The following is a 14,489-nucleotide window of genomic DNA, read 5'->3' as shown; positions in this document are numbered from 1 at the left end:
CCGCGGCTTCTGGAACACGGGGTTGCGGGCGTCACATGTGTTGGCACTGGGTGCGGGCACGTCAGATGTGGTCGGCGACATGTGGAAGCTCTCTCGGGTTTATCCTGCCCGGCCCAGTTTAGGGCTCCTGAGGGAATAGAGGGCAGGCATTACAGCAGTCAAACATCGAAAACCTGCATTCAGACAAACAAACACAGGGCTGCTTTGTGTGTGTGTGTGTGTGTGTGTGTGTGTGTGTTAGTTTTTTTTTTAGGTGGTGGTGTATGCTTGTCACCGCGCTTTGGTTTTTGTAAAAATGTAAACCAAAAAATACAGTCGAGGAAATTGTTGCTACTTGTTTGATAAATCTCTAAAGCTTCTGTTAGCATGTTCGGCTCGTTCAGGTTCACACTCGGGTCGGCGATTGCAAGCCGACCCCATACCTGTAACCGAGCAGAGTGGAAGGTCACAGAGGGGGAGCGGGACCGTCGGACTAAATGTGAGGGTCATTTTCTGCCAAACTAAAGGAGAAAAACAAATGCACCAACTTCGACATTGTTGGTATGAAACTGTCTTACAGTTCACTTACTGCAGTGTAGTTTCCCCCTGGCCTAGGCTGAGACCAAATCCATCCTTGGTGCTTAAGACTGACGGACACGTTGAGAAGACCTTGGGATCGGAGAGATTGGCAGCTCTATTTACATGCCGAGGTCAAGGGCGCCGCGAAGCAAACAATCAAGTCAAAAGCCGAAGAGATGTCAAACTTGTCGTTAACCGTTCCCACGCTTTTCCCGGCTAAAGTCTGCCAACCGTGCAGCGCTAATCTTTCTTGCCGTGAAACCCCCGCTCCCCTGCTCTTTTCTCCCGCCATCACCAGCTCACCCGACCAGGAGTCACTCAGGGGTTTCCCCCTCTGGACTCCTGCTCCTTTTGTGGGGGATGATAATTGGTAATTTCGCTCCTCAACTGCGTGGATGGTGTCTATTTCACATGTGACACTGGCAAGCCTTTGAGGGCCTGAGAGGGCGACGCCTCTTTATGAGGCCTAAAACGCTCCCATTGCTCTTTTCATCCTCGTTGACTGGCCGTGACGTACAAAAATCCATTGTATATGTTTTTCTTCTTTTAGATCACGTGACAGAAAGTAAATTGATTGATTGAAAACACACAGCACCTGCGGTTGTTTTGTGAGATTTGGCTATATTGCTTGTTTTTTAATTGTTTATATTTTAAATATAAACACAATAGGATCTTAACACAAGCCCTCAAACGTGTCGATATAGGAAACCAGGATATATTTTTGAAATGTACTTTAATGTCCTTGTTTTTTGTGCTCAGTAGATACAAAGGTATTAAAAATCCAAGAATAAACTGAATATTAAGTCAAAGAAAAGACAGGGGAGTTGCAGGAATGAGAGAGGAAAGCTGTTAGCTGTGGAACTACAGCGTGAGACAAAGAGAAGGGGAAAGACATGTTTCAGGACATGACAGCTTGTGAAAGTGGTGTCACTGTCAGTAACAAATTTGAGTCTAAAAGAAAAAATATTTGTGTGTGTGTGTGTGTGTGTGAATCTGCAAGTAGTTTAATCTTGCGTGAGAGTGAGAAAGACACACAGAGAGAAAGAGTCCAACAAAAAGAAAGTTTCTCGGCTAGTGAAAGAGCAGCGTGAGCCTGTGTGTGGAATGAATCTTGTTTTGTAGCCTCATATTAATCTCAGTATTTTAGGACTCCTCGCTCTCATGTGTCCCTCCCGGTCAGCTGTGGCAGAACAGCAGACCAAGCAGAGCGGTGGCGCATCGGTGGTGATGGGGGGGGGCCAGCTGGCTCCCTGAAAACTCAAAAAATCGTTTTTGATTATTGGGGAAGGTTGCAATTCCGAGCTGCGTCTGCCTATTTGAGGCCCGTTAAGTACAGACTGCGTCGGGCCCCGGGCGAAGACAGATGGATCGAGACTCGTACTTCTGAAATAACTTTTCCTCAGTCATGCTCACAGGATTTACTTCTGTCAAGTAACTGACATTGTTTGTGGGGATTTATGTGTTCACGTTCTGTGTAAACTTGCAGACAGTAAGCAAACGCAAAATCTGTTTCTTTTAGATGCTCTGCCAAGAAAGGAAATTGCGTTTTTCTTTTTTTTTTTCTTTTTAGAATCATTACCCTCAAGAATCACTGTGATTACATCTAAAAAGCAACAGCTAGAAAGCGGCCTGCTTTTTTCTTTAACAAAATGTAAGTCTTATAAGATTTGGTAGTGTGCCATGTGGTCAGTGCTGATGGTTCCTCTGACGTCAACACCGCCAAATTCAATTTGAATGCCTTTTTATTCTGTTTCGTATTCTTTACTGCTTCCCTTCTGATCAAGCACTTTTATTTTTACAACCTCCAAACCTTTTTAACACAACCAGATACACAGAGACTGCCGGTGGCTTAGAAACGCTGTAAATTGCGTCGGCCAACGGGCCGGGCTTAGCATCCGTGGACGTGATCCAAATCAGAGAGGTTTACGGCGCAGCTTTGCTTCTGTCTCACCAGTCAGCAACAGTAGCTGGCATGTTGAGGCTAAGGTTTTACCGGGTCGCTGCACTTTTATTGGCTGAGAGGAGATGGAAATGCCCACCATGCATCACTTGCAGAGAATAGTGGAGGATGCTGTTCCCAATTTAAATATGGACTCAATACTTGTTTTGGGTGATTCAGGGACAAATCTGCAGCTGAAGTACCTCAGTCTCACGCTGTCACTACTTCCCAATGTCACATCAACATACGACATTGTCTCATCTGCTTAATAGCCTCAAAGGTCAGAGGTCAGAGTCTACAGGGTAACAGGCCTGACACTAAACGTGTGCATGTTTTTCAATATTCCCACTCGGGGGTCAGGGGTGAGAGAGATGAAAGCCAGAGTAAAGGTCAAAGTGAAGCAGCTTATTGGTCTTGACCTCGTTGTGCGTGTTTTTGAGGATGTGCACTGGAGAAAGCGGACATCACACCGGAGTGTGAGCTGGCGGCGGCCCCTTGGTCGAGAGGAGGCCCCTCTGAGAGCCAAACAGAGGACAAGTTTGACGCGCCACCTCTCTCATCACTCAGGAATGTTTGAACAGAAACGATTGGTGAATATTTTCCCTCACAAGGCAATTGTTCAAAAGTTCAAACAGAGTTTTCAGAAGGGGGTAAATACCAAGAGTGTGTAAATAAGAAAGAATGTATAATTCAATTTATACGTTTTTTATCGGTTACAATCAATTTAAACAATCTACTTCTTCGAACAAAGTATACAGTCTTCTACCGTGAAAAGTTCAGGTACGTTTTTTTTACACTTTTACACGGGCCATCATTTAAAGCTCATAGTTCATAGCTCATTTATAGCCATAACTCCAGAATTTCACTGTCTAAAAGGATAAAATTATTAAATGAATACATTTTGGACAGACATGGCCGTAAACTGCGACATGAGTGGTTGGTGGTGGCATGTGACCTTGAGGCGGTTATTCTTATTAATCCATGGGGGATTTTTGTTTGTAAAATAAAAGAGAAAAGTGATTTCTAAGTCATGGAATCTGCAAAAACTTTCTTTGGGCTCAGGGTGGCAGTGAGCACTTTAAATGAATGGCTGGCACCCTCACGGGGAAATAGTCCCTGATAACTACTGAGAGATGAGATATAAGGTATTCATTTGTGTGAGCTGTACTGGAATAGAAGAGTAGTAACATCGGTGTAACAATCAATCTCGGCAAGAAAGCAAAAACTGTATTTTAATTCAGTCAATTGGAATTTGTCTCCACAAACTCACATAACGCCGAGTAACCTCAAGTTGTAACATGACACGACCTTACCGAGGCCATGATATAAGCAGAGAAAACAGAGTTTGCCACCCTTCACAGTGGAAGTCAGACACCTTTGCCCCCTGTGGATGTCGCTGTACGTGTCGGAGTGGTCGGAGGGTAATGGTGGCAGTTTGTGTGTTCGCAGGGCATGGCTTTCTGCCTGGAGGAGCGTCTCCAGCTGGGGATCCACGGCCTGCTGCCTCCTTGCTTCATCAGCATGGACGTCCAGATGCAGCGGTTGCTCAAGAACTACGACATGAATAGGGACGACCTGGACAGGTGAGGCCCACGCGCGCCGACAGGAACCTCTACTTACTGCCGCGACGTATATCTTTTAATCCGAGTTCAGTTTCGATGCATTCCCCAGAGGGATTCCCCCGTGCACACCAAGAGTCCCCACATCTGGAAGCCTTCAAAAACACAAGAGGCAGATTAGCCATCCACCCTCGAGAGATCTGCATCCATCTCTCAACACCGTATATTTTACTGAACAGATCTCCCTCGCCCCCCATTCCTCCATCCCCTCCCTGCACTCCTTCACGTGTTTTTCTAACCTCCACGGCGAACCGACTGCAAACCTCAGCTCGGTTTTGCACGCACCATTAGGCGCATAGAAGTGCTGCTAGCATTATGTAATGAATCCATTTCAGCCTGGGCTCTTTGATCAAACAAATTCGGGCCTCCAACTGGCCGGTTCTGCTGTTTTGAATTATATGCAGAGTGCTGAATATGAAATGGCCTCTTATTCTCCGTTTGCTCAGCTCGGTCTCAGTCAACCGTTCCATCAGCTGTCGCACCCGATGTCAGCTTGGGAGAGAGGATTTTGAGGGGCACCAGTAACTACGCAGCTTTTTTTTTCGCGCCCCCTCATTTTCCACAGTAGCAACATCACAGAATCAACATCTAGTCATTATGAGCTTGTCACTGACGTTCCCATGCCCTATCAATGTCGCCAACGATCCCTCTCGAGTGCGCTTAAGGGCTGCTATTTGCCTGCCATGGCTCAAGCTTGCTGTGTTTACTTACAGTCTGTTCTCCCACGCTGAATCCTTCTTTGGTTCTGACTGCTAAACGGCATCATTTATTTTCTACGACCATAAATATCTAGAATCTTTCTTTTTTTCTCAGTGGAATTTGTCGTGCTTTCAAGTTGTTGTGATACATTACGGCAAAGCGAAGAGCCCTGCAAGCACGCACGTTTATTATCCGAGATGATGGAGGGTCTCAAGTGCCTGCTGTGACTGTCGTCAGCAGAGGAAATGGATAATCAAAGGCTTTGCCAGTCGAAACAGTGCAGCATGTAAATTGCTCGAAACCTTGTATTCAGTGAAGTTGTTCGAAAGCAGGAACAAGCTTAAAAAAAAATAGCCGTTTGATCACTGGTGCTGAAACAGATTAAGATAGAGATAGATTATGTCCTGGCTGCTCCAGTGGGTTGACTTTAAAGGAAACACTGCGCTCAGTAAGTCAGCGCGGATCCTGCTTTGTAAAGCAGTGTGTACTGTAAATATTCCTGTTTCCTGGGTGCGGGCAATGCTCACGCCTTTTAAGGTGAAGAATGGGGAAAGAAATCTTCCTTAATGGTCTGCCAGCAGAAAATCAAACAATAACACACAGCAGTAATATGTCACAGCTTGATGTGGGGATCTAATTATAGTTTTGTTTGCTGAGTCAGAGCAGCTGATCGCAACTGACTGACAGTTGTGATCAACCAAACTGCTGAAACTCTGAGAGCCGGTCACAATAACTACGCCATTGTATAATCTTCTGGCGCCTGTGTATAGTTCATGTCAGCCATCTTTGTGTTTTCTGTGACACTAAAGAGGTGTATGGCACGTGTACTTTTTTGACAATCCAGCAAACAAACTAAATGCACAGAAACCATTGTAACTTCTACGTGATGAAGAAGCCCTCTGAGCAGCTCGAATGAGGACACACTGGATGCTACAGTGACTCACTATCACCCCTAGAGGTAAACGTGGGATTACAAGACAGAACGGGCCGGGGCTAGCTGGTTAGCGCGCTCATTTTAGTAGATATCTCTGCAACACAATACAGACGTCTTTGACGTAATGTCAGCACTGTAACCTCTTCACTTTCTGTTGATAGTTTCAGTTCATTTTGACTTGACTAGATTTGACTACTTTAGGATACTTACTACCCGGTATACTGTATATCCAGAACAGTTAGATTTGAATGTTGTTATCGTTTGGTCCATATTGGATCAGAAAGTGATCCAATATGACCACAAAATATTGACACAAGACGAAAGTAAAAAAAGCAAATTCTTAGATTTGAGAAGCTGTTTGGCATTTTTACTTTAGCCCAGGAGTTTAACATGCAGTCGAAAGTTGTGAAAAAAGCTAGTTAACGGACTACAAATATTACTTTAATATAAAAAAATACAGAAAAACATTGTCAAACAGTTCAGAACCAGGAACACACAGAAGGTACTTGAGTCCAGGACAAATAACCCCTCTATGGCTGAATGTATTACTCCATACTGCAAGGCTTACAGAAACCCTTTATGTGGTAAATTGCCCGTAGCAGAAGCTAATTCAGTTCACCAATATGAAAACAGTGCTCCTCAAGAGCAACTGTCACCACCGTGTATTGTGCAGCTGCTGCACCCTAACCTACAGCAGGGTTGCTATGTGCATGCTTGTTATCCCCTCAACAAGAGGCACCTTGTGCTCCTGGCTTTATGGAAACCTCTCTGATTAGGAGGAGGGCCCTTTCTGGCGTGCTCCGCTTAATTTGGGTTATATGCAAACCCTTAGTTCCTGTGCAATCGACAGAACAAAGAGCTTGTGTAGGCTAAATGAAGGGCCGATTTCTATTCTGTGTATTTTTCCAATCATTTCAGTTCTCTTTTTTATTTATTTCTAGCTTTGTCATAACCTCACTGTTTTTGGCTTTGGCTGGGTTTTTACAGCGTAGTGACCATCTAAAATAATATCCATGGGCATACTCTCATACTAATACGTTTTAACCGTTGCCTCTCTCGTTTCTCTCACAAAGTGTTTCCTTGCAGTTCCCCCAATCCGGCCTGGCACACCTCACACAAACACACAGATATTACCATCTGACTTTAATAAACCCCTCCACAGTTCCAGCAGGTATGAGTCCTCAAGATGTTAAAGATTAACATGCCGTGTTTTCCTCCCTGCTCCTCCCTGTCCCTCCCAGATATGTGTTTCTGATGGGGCTCCAGGACCGCAACGAGAAACTGTTCTACCGGCTGCTGCTATCAGACATCGAGAGGTTCATGCCCATCATTTACACCCCCACTGTGGGCCTGGCCTGCCAGCAATATGGCCTGATATTTAGAAGTCCGAGGTAAGACACACTCACAGCATTGACATAACAATACGTATTTCCAAAATGCAGTCCAAAACACATACTGCTGTGAACAGTCAGAAGGCTAAAAGGAAGCTGGTGATAGTGTTTTCCCCTCTGTTTTCAAGTCAATCTTCAACCCCTCAGTTTTTAATTTTATGTCATTGCATTGTTTTTGTTATGGAACTTGGTAAAAGCCAGCATTGTCCTTTTCTGCTGGCTGTGCGGTTTCAATGTTTCACTGCTTCTGGCTTTTGCACCAATCATAGCCCACTTGTTCATATCTAAATATTTGAAATGAAGACGGATGTGAGTTGAGGGCAGCAGTAACTGAGCCTCCATTACCGTCTGCTGCAGCAAACTGCATAATATTGTTGGTGTCCAGTTATGGCTGCACACTCGAGGACCTCTCGTGGTTGCGGTGACTCACACTTTCTCTGAACACCTTTTATTGGCTGTTTTATAAAGCCGTTGACGGCCTGCCTACCCCTATCTCACCACTCTTAACCGGCCGGTAGGGGGGTGGCCATTTCTGGGTTGTGTTCATTCAATCACACAATACAGCAGTGGTAGTTGCAGACACACCTGACGGAGATCTGCAAAAAGTAATGGTAGTTGGGTTTACTTACTACACAGAACATTAACATCCAGAGTGTGGAGGTCAGACTAAAACCTTAATGTTTTGTTCCCCAGAGCTGTCGAGACCGAAAGTTGTGTTTTTGGGCCATCAATCTCTGCTTTCACCGTCAAAGACTGTAAATGCATTTAGTTAGACTTGGTCACCACAGCCATAAATAACTAATACATCAGATGTCAGATTTGGTTATTTAATGAACATGTTGACATGCAACCAGGCAGAAATTCTATAAACTTCATGATGCATTATTTTTGCCAGAGGCTCTATTAAATTAGCCAACTTAAAAAGCCCTGTAGGTTTACAATCATATCTACTAAAGCTACAGGAAATTGTGAAATAATTTGATGTATTGCAATGACACCAGAAGCTCAAGGACTCTTAAAGCTTGTGTACGTTATGTTGCAATTGATCTATGAATTTTTCAAATCTGAACCACATTTGGAGGTTGCGGTAGACCTTTCAGCTGGAGTTTGGTCAGACAGCCAACCGCTGTAAGCTGTAGAAATCAGTTTAGGGTTCTCCTTGAGTGGATCTGGCTCTGCTCCTAGCAGACAGGCGTTCATTGGTTTCCTCTCCTCTTCTACTGTGAACACACACACACACACACACACACACACACACACACACATACACACACACACACCTTCCTGCTAGTATCTGTTTTCCTTCAAATAGGTTCATCAGGTCCAAGTCTATTTGACAGCGACACTATCGAAGCAGTTACTAATCGATCTTTAGTTGATGGGGCTTTCATTCTCCATGCTGCATTCAGGGCCGCACTCTGTTTAACTTGGCCCTGCCTCCGCACATTTAACCTTATATCCAGGTGGTTACAAGTGTTGGGTTTGTTTTTACTCGATAGGAGAAAGACCACCCTTGTCAACTGTTGGTTACATGCTCTCACGCTCACTTACTGCTGTTTGCTTTAATCCTTGACTCTTTAAGTACTTAAAAGGATACATATAAGCCGACAATCCCCACAGCAACCTACAGTGGTTAGCTATTGTTTGTGGCCAGCAGGCATTTGGCAAGTGAGCATAATTTAGCATGATAAAACTATACTAAAAAAACACTGGTATCTACTTAAAATGGTACCAGAAATACATCAGTTTTCCCCTAGCAGTTTTTCCAAACACTTTATTCAATAATGGCTTTATTCATTTTACCACCACAAATGCTTTTGATAAGCTGTGAAACTCCACTTTTCCTCATTTTGTCCAAGCAGTTTTATTACAAATGCCGACCATGGCTGCATTATAATAACCCAAGTTCTCCCATGCACATATAGCTTTGTTTCCCACCAGCACCCCGCTTCCCCATCCCTGCAGAACTATGTGGAACATATTCAGAGTATGCTTTCCTTCCTCTCACACTGAGCTGACTGAAGGAGTCATTTTATACACTCGCTCAAAGTCACAGCACAGTGGGCCAGGACCTGCTGCCAGAGGCCCAGGGGTTGGAAGTTGAGCCTCTAGGAAATGTGCATCAGGGGGTCACTTAGCAGAATACACCAGGGACACAGCCGACCGTGTTTGACAGATGTCGGTTTTAAGCCAGGCCGTTTCTCTCGGCTCACCAATGAGACATGGGAACAAGCTGAGACCGTGACACATGTGAGTCTGCATTTATTGCATCTGGAAGGATTTTCATAAGATTTACAGATGCAGATCAATGGTCCCCAGAGGATAAAGTTTACCAACTTTGGTGATCCCCTGACAATTCTTCTAACAAACGTTTTTTTTTCTTTTCTCAAAATACCCCAATAACTATTGATCTTCCGCTGAAATCTGCTTTGCATATCCATGGTGCCCAGAGGATTAATCCAAACAACATAAGTGATCCTCTTACTTTTCATACAGACATTCATGGTTCATAATGATGAAATGTTAACTTTCTTGAACTGAAAACGCACTGTGAAAACGTGGACAACTCCCAGACAACAGCGTGGTAGCGACCTGTCAAACACAAGGTAGCAACGCCCTAAAGCATACCCCGCTTTATGCTCTATTTTACACTCAATGGGACCTTGATTTACTAAATGAACATCATGCTGTATTGAAGAAGACTTGAAACTAGCGATTGAGAACAGAAACGTATGTTTACAATGTTTACTGATGGAATAAATCAAGTGAGAAGTAGAGTCATTTTCTCATCGACAACCAGACGTCTTTTTGCAACCAGAGGATCCGCCCCTTCATGGCCATTACAAAGAATGCAAGTTTAAGGCACTTTCACATTGGCCGATTTATCTTGGCGTAGCAGATGTTGTCTCTAATCCGTGCTAAGTGTGTCTGACTGTAAATTATTATTCAGTTTCTATCTGTTTTACCCACCAGTATCCTCTAGTAATGACTATAATGGATTACTGATGCCCCTGTGTGTGTGTGTGTGTGCGTGTGTGTGTGTGTGTGTGTGTGTGTGTGTGTGTGTGTGTGTGTGTGTGTGTGTGTGTGTGTGTGTGCACGCGTGTCTTTTAGTCAGACCACCAGAGCAGCAGATTAGGTCTCTACTTACTGGCTCTCAGGTATAAAGAGTTTTTGTGTGGAAGCAGCAGCGTCTCCTTGTCCTGCCTGACTTTACCAGCTAATCTGCTTCATGAAGACTAAACACTCCGACACCAGGCTCCATACCGGAGGCCAAAGGTCAAGCCCCATTAAGTTTCAAAACACGGCTGATTCATTGATCTTTCGCCGGGGCAGAGGCAGGAAGCAGAGCTGTAAAAAGGAACACATTCACATCATCAGGAGATTAGCGGACATGCTTACTTTTATTGGTTTGTAAGCTCATGAGCGGACGCAGTGTTTAGCAGAGAAAGTTGGTCTGCCTTCATCACACAAAGTTTGTTTCTGTTTTCGCCATAAATGTGGGTTGTGTCCTTGTTTGACAGCTGAAAGTGTAATTTGTGATAAATGATAATGTTTTGTTGCGGAAAAATGATCCCAAGTATTGCATGAGCGTAGTTAGGTGTACTTCAATCACGTCCAATGTCGCCGTGCCCTCTGTGGTGCACTGCTACCGAGAGTCTAAATAAACGTTTAATAGGCGCTTTTAAAGAAACACTTCACTTGTTCAAGGAGCTCTCGAGGTAAGTGACACAAACCAATCCATCTTACTGATGGAGATGGATGATTATCAGTAGCCCATTAGTGGAGTCTTGGTTTAGGGTCAGGGGTCAGCGACTCTACTACTGCAGCTGCCTGTCAGGAGCTGGAAAGTAAGTGATAGAGATAGTTTAAGGGAAAGCCCAGATGCTTTCTTTATCTTCTGCCATTTATTCCTGTATTTAGGCCTTCGGTATTCCTGCTTCCTGAAGATAAAATATATACATCTATTTGATGTGAACTGCTAATTTTATTTTGTAAAGGGTCTGAAACTAAAAATGTATGGGATTTGCTAACAATAAATATACATTTTATTAGATACAAATGAAGTGCAATATAGCCAGCTCCTTCTTTAAACTTTAATATTTGATGGCATTCCCCGAATAGCCGCCATATTTTAGTTTCAGTCTGAGGATAGCTTTGTGATTGGAACACCTGCAAAGTGAATCCCCTGCTCCTAACAAAGAGCGTAGCCTAATAGGACCGGCTGAGGAAAAGAGAACAAATTGTTATTAATATCAACCTGTATCATCATGATTAGTATTTATGGTGTATGTATCAGGCTGTAATGCACCTGTGTAAGGGTAATAACGTATGAAAGAATTAAAGTGCTATTTCATTCATTATCCACTACATAAAAGATGTACTGTAATGTGACCTGAGTACAGACATGATTCAGTCTTTTAAGGCTGGACTTAAATTAAAACGAGGGTGAGCACTGCAGGAGGTTATAACGGCCTAATGAAAGGCATCATCCGAAGCTGTCTCGGCCACCTCTGAAGTGGCACATGCCGGTTGGTAAAGTGTTCCAGCCTTGCAGATTAGGGGCTTCGGAGCTGTGATTTCACCCCATTCAGGCCCACACACGGCGTTACACTGCAAGTGTGTGAGAGAAACTGTTTTCTTTGGATTGATGAGCATCCAGGGCGAGTAGAACATAGCCTTGCCTTCTGGATGACTTACTTCAAACCATGGATAAGAAACAACTAGTTATTCCACGTAAATCCAGAGAGAATTTGTTTCCTGATAATGACTGATTGCATGACTTTTGCTGATGTATTTGTTTTACCACAATTTTGCTCTTTGGTAGACCATAAGAGAAGCTCAGAATAGCCTGTTGAAGTAGGGAGGAGAGAAATGGTTTGGAATTACACTGACCTCAGGAGGAACGTGGCAAACATTTGGAATTCATTTCACCCTAGTCTTTGAGGACCTTGTACAACAATCTAGAGCTCATGTCCACGGTTTCAGATCCAGTGAAAGCAAATAAATTTAGGGCACTGTAGACTTTAACTAAAGTAGTATCCCTTGGAATAATGGGCTAAAATCCACGGCAGTTTACTGTGTAAACACGGAAAATAATCAACCTAAATAAATGTTTTGAACAACTACACGACTAAGACTACCTGGCTGAATTGCCTGTGACCTGTAGTACCGGGCACCATCACTAATTCAAAAAGCCATAACTCTCCATGACTTAGAGTGGTGTAGCATGGCTGGAGAGCAAAGTGGTTGGGTTTGGCACCTGTGGAGAAAATACATTTTTCTCCCATTGTGTCTCTAAGAAACAACCATCAACTCATAGCAAACATATTTGTGTAGGTTTCAGTTGGGTTGAATATTCATTAAGGCATAATGTGATATTTTGGAAGGAAGTTGCCTGGCCACAAATGTGTTTCCCATATTATAATGGCTTTTACATTTGAAAATGTTTACAGTTGGTCCGTTACGTTCCCTTGCCTTGCAGGTCATAGAGGTCAGTAAAGAGACTCAGACTGTGAGCTGTCAATCAAACACATACCCTGACACGCCCCTCTAGAGGATGACACGAAAAGGAACATTTCTAATAATCCCCCAAGGATCTTTTTCTATTAATACTACAAGTTTGAGTTTGACTTCACTGGAGCTGCTAATGATACATTAATATAAGACTCTCCTTCCCCGACCAAGGGCAAAATGATAGAGCACAGCTCTGTTTGGCTGCTATCCCCACACCATCTCCACCCGTCACATTTCCGTGTGCAGTAGTCATATTTCACCAGCCCACACTGGAAATAACGACTTGCTGAATCTTATCTGATACTCTGAGTGCATCACACTCAGCCTGGTTCGTAGTTTTAAGGTTCAACCCTTTGGTGTCTGAGCAGTGTGCAGTGGGTAATCCATCCAGCATATGTCACACAAGTTGGCAGCAAGCTCAGAGCCTCTCTAATACCGTTAAATGGGAATTTAGAATAAGTGAGCGAAACAAGTGTATAATGACCAAAGGGTTGAGTACATAAGGACTCAGTGAAACATTTGCCAAAGTCATCTTCTACAGTAATAACCTGAACTAGTAGGGCTTCATCTTCCTGCCTTGAGAAACTGTGGCAGAACCATAAAACCTAGAAGTGAGAGAGGTCGGTGAGTTAAGTACGATGCCTTATGGGATAGCCATATGTTCGAAAATGTTGGCCACTTCCACTACTTATACGTATATGCTCTGTGAGTTTTAACGATGTTATCTTTCCTTCACAACTGCTGCTGCAGGGACCCTTTAAATCCTCAAAGAGAAGTTCAAATTGAAATAAAACTAGATCATGTCTTTATCACACCTGTCAAGGCTGACATGTGTGCATATTGCTTGGGTGCCAAAGCACTTGTTGGTTGGCCATGAGCTTGTGTAGGAGGGTTGCCAGCTCCTCAGCAGAGTCTCTTCATGCTGCTGGCCTCGTTCCTGCAGCCAAAAGGGTGCACGCGACGTAATGCAGCGCGTGTGTGTGTAACGCCTGTATGTATGCGGGGTGAACGGAGAGTCACACATGCTGTCAGAGGTGGGATCCTGAACATGTGTGGACAGATTTGTGGCCACAAGCTGGATATTGCCGGCGATATCATTGTTGTTTCAATTATTGACATGCTTCCCAGGAGCCCCAGCTGCACAGGGATATGCGGTGTGAGGAGAGCAGTGGTGCAACTGAACTGCTTCCCGACCGCAACAGATCCAATAGTGGGGAAAAAAACAAATCAAGGAGGTATTCCCTTCGACTCAAGAGTTGAAAGAGTTAACGTTTAAGTGTCGGGTACAATATCACTGTTACATCTCCTTGGTACGCATACACATACAAGCCACGAGCATCACGCATGGAAAAATGCCTCATTAGTTTCAATCCGGCTTTGTTTCCCCCTGGATTGAGTGGAAACTCCGAAACCAAAATTTCCCCGAGTCACAGTCCAACCTTCTTGGCACGTCCGATCTACAATCTCTGGCTTTCCTTTTCGAGTCGGGTGTAAAGCTCACGTTATGTCCGACTGGAATGATGCACAATTGACCAAAAATGCAACACCAGCCCCATCAGATCCAAACTGCTGCCACAACTTGTCGGCCAACGTGTCGGCCTGAAGCTTGAGGATTAGTGGAGATGATGGCGTTTGACAGTTTGTTGTTGCTGAGCACAAGTAACCATCTGATTTACTACTGTACAGTGTACATTTTTCCAGGTGTGGCATTTCAACTCCGATACAATTTTGGCCGTGCAGGAAGACTTCACACATTACATCAACTTCTGGATTGTCATGTCCTTCCAATGCCGTGGTAAATTAGGATATGGGTGAACTGTAACCACCAGTTT

At 44.0% G+C, this 14,489-nt stretch overlaps 1 protein-coding gene across 1 annotated transcript in view; it reads left to right on the top strand.

Annotated features, from left to right (window-relative positions):
- Window positions 1-14,489, top strand: part of me1 (malic enzyme 1, NADP(+)-dependent, cytosolic) — a 72,442-nt gene that overhangs the window by 24,036 nt on the left and 33,917 nt on the right. Inside the window, exons 2-3 of the mRNA XM_079227107.1 lie at window positions 3,947-4,080; window positions 6,991-7,140. Of these exons, the coding sequence (XP_079083233.1) occupies window positions 3,947-4,080; window positions 6,991-7,140 (284 nt within the window). The remainder of the gene's footprint in view (window positions 1-3,946; window positions 4,081-6,990; window positions 7,141-14,489) is intronic.

The sequence above is a fragment of the Taurulus bubalis genome, assembly GCF_910589615.1.
Source record: "Taurulus bubalis genome assembly, chromosome: 12".
Lineage (NCBI taxonomy): Eukaryota > Metazoa > Chordata > Actinopteri > Perciformes > Cottidae > Taurulus > Taurulus bubalis.
Note: the sequence above shows the minus strand (reverse complement) of the source record. Positions and strands in the feature narration are given on the sequence as shown.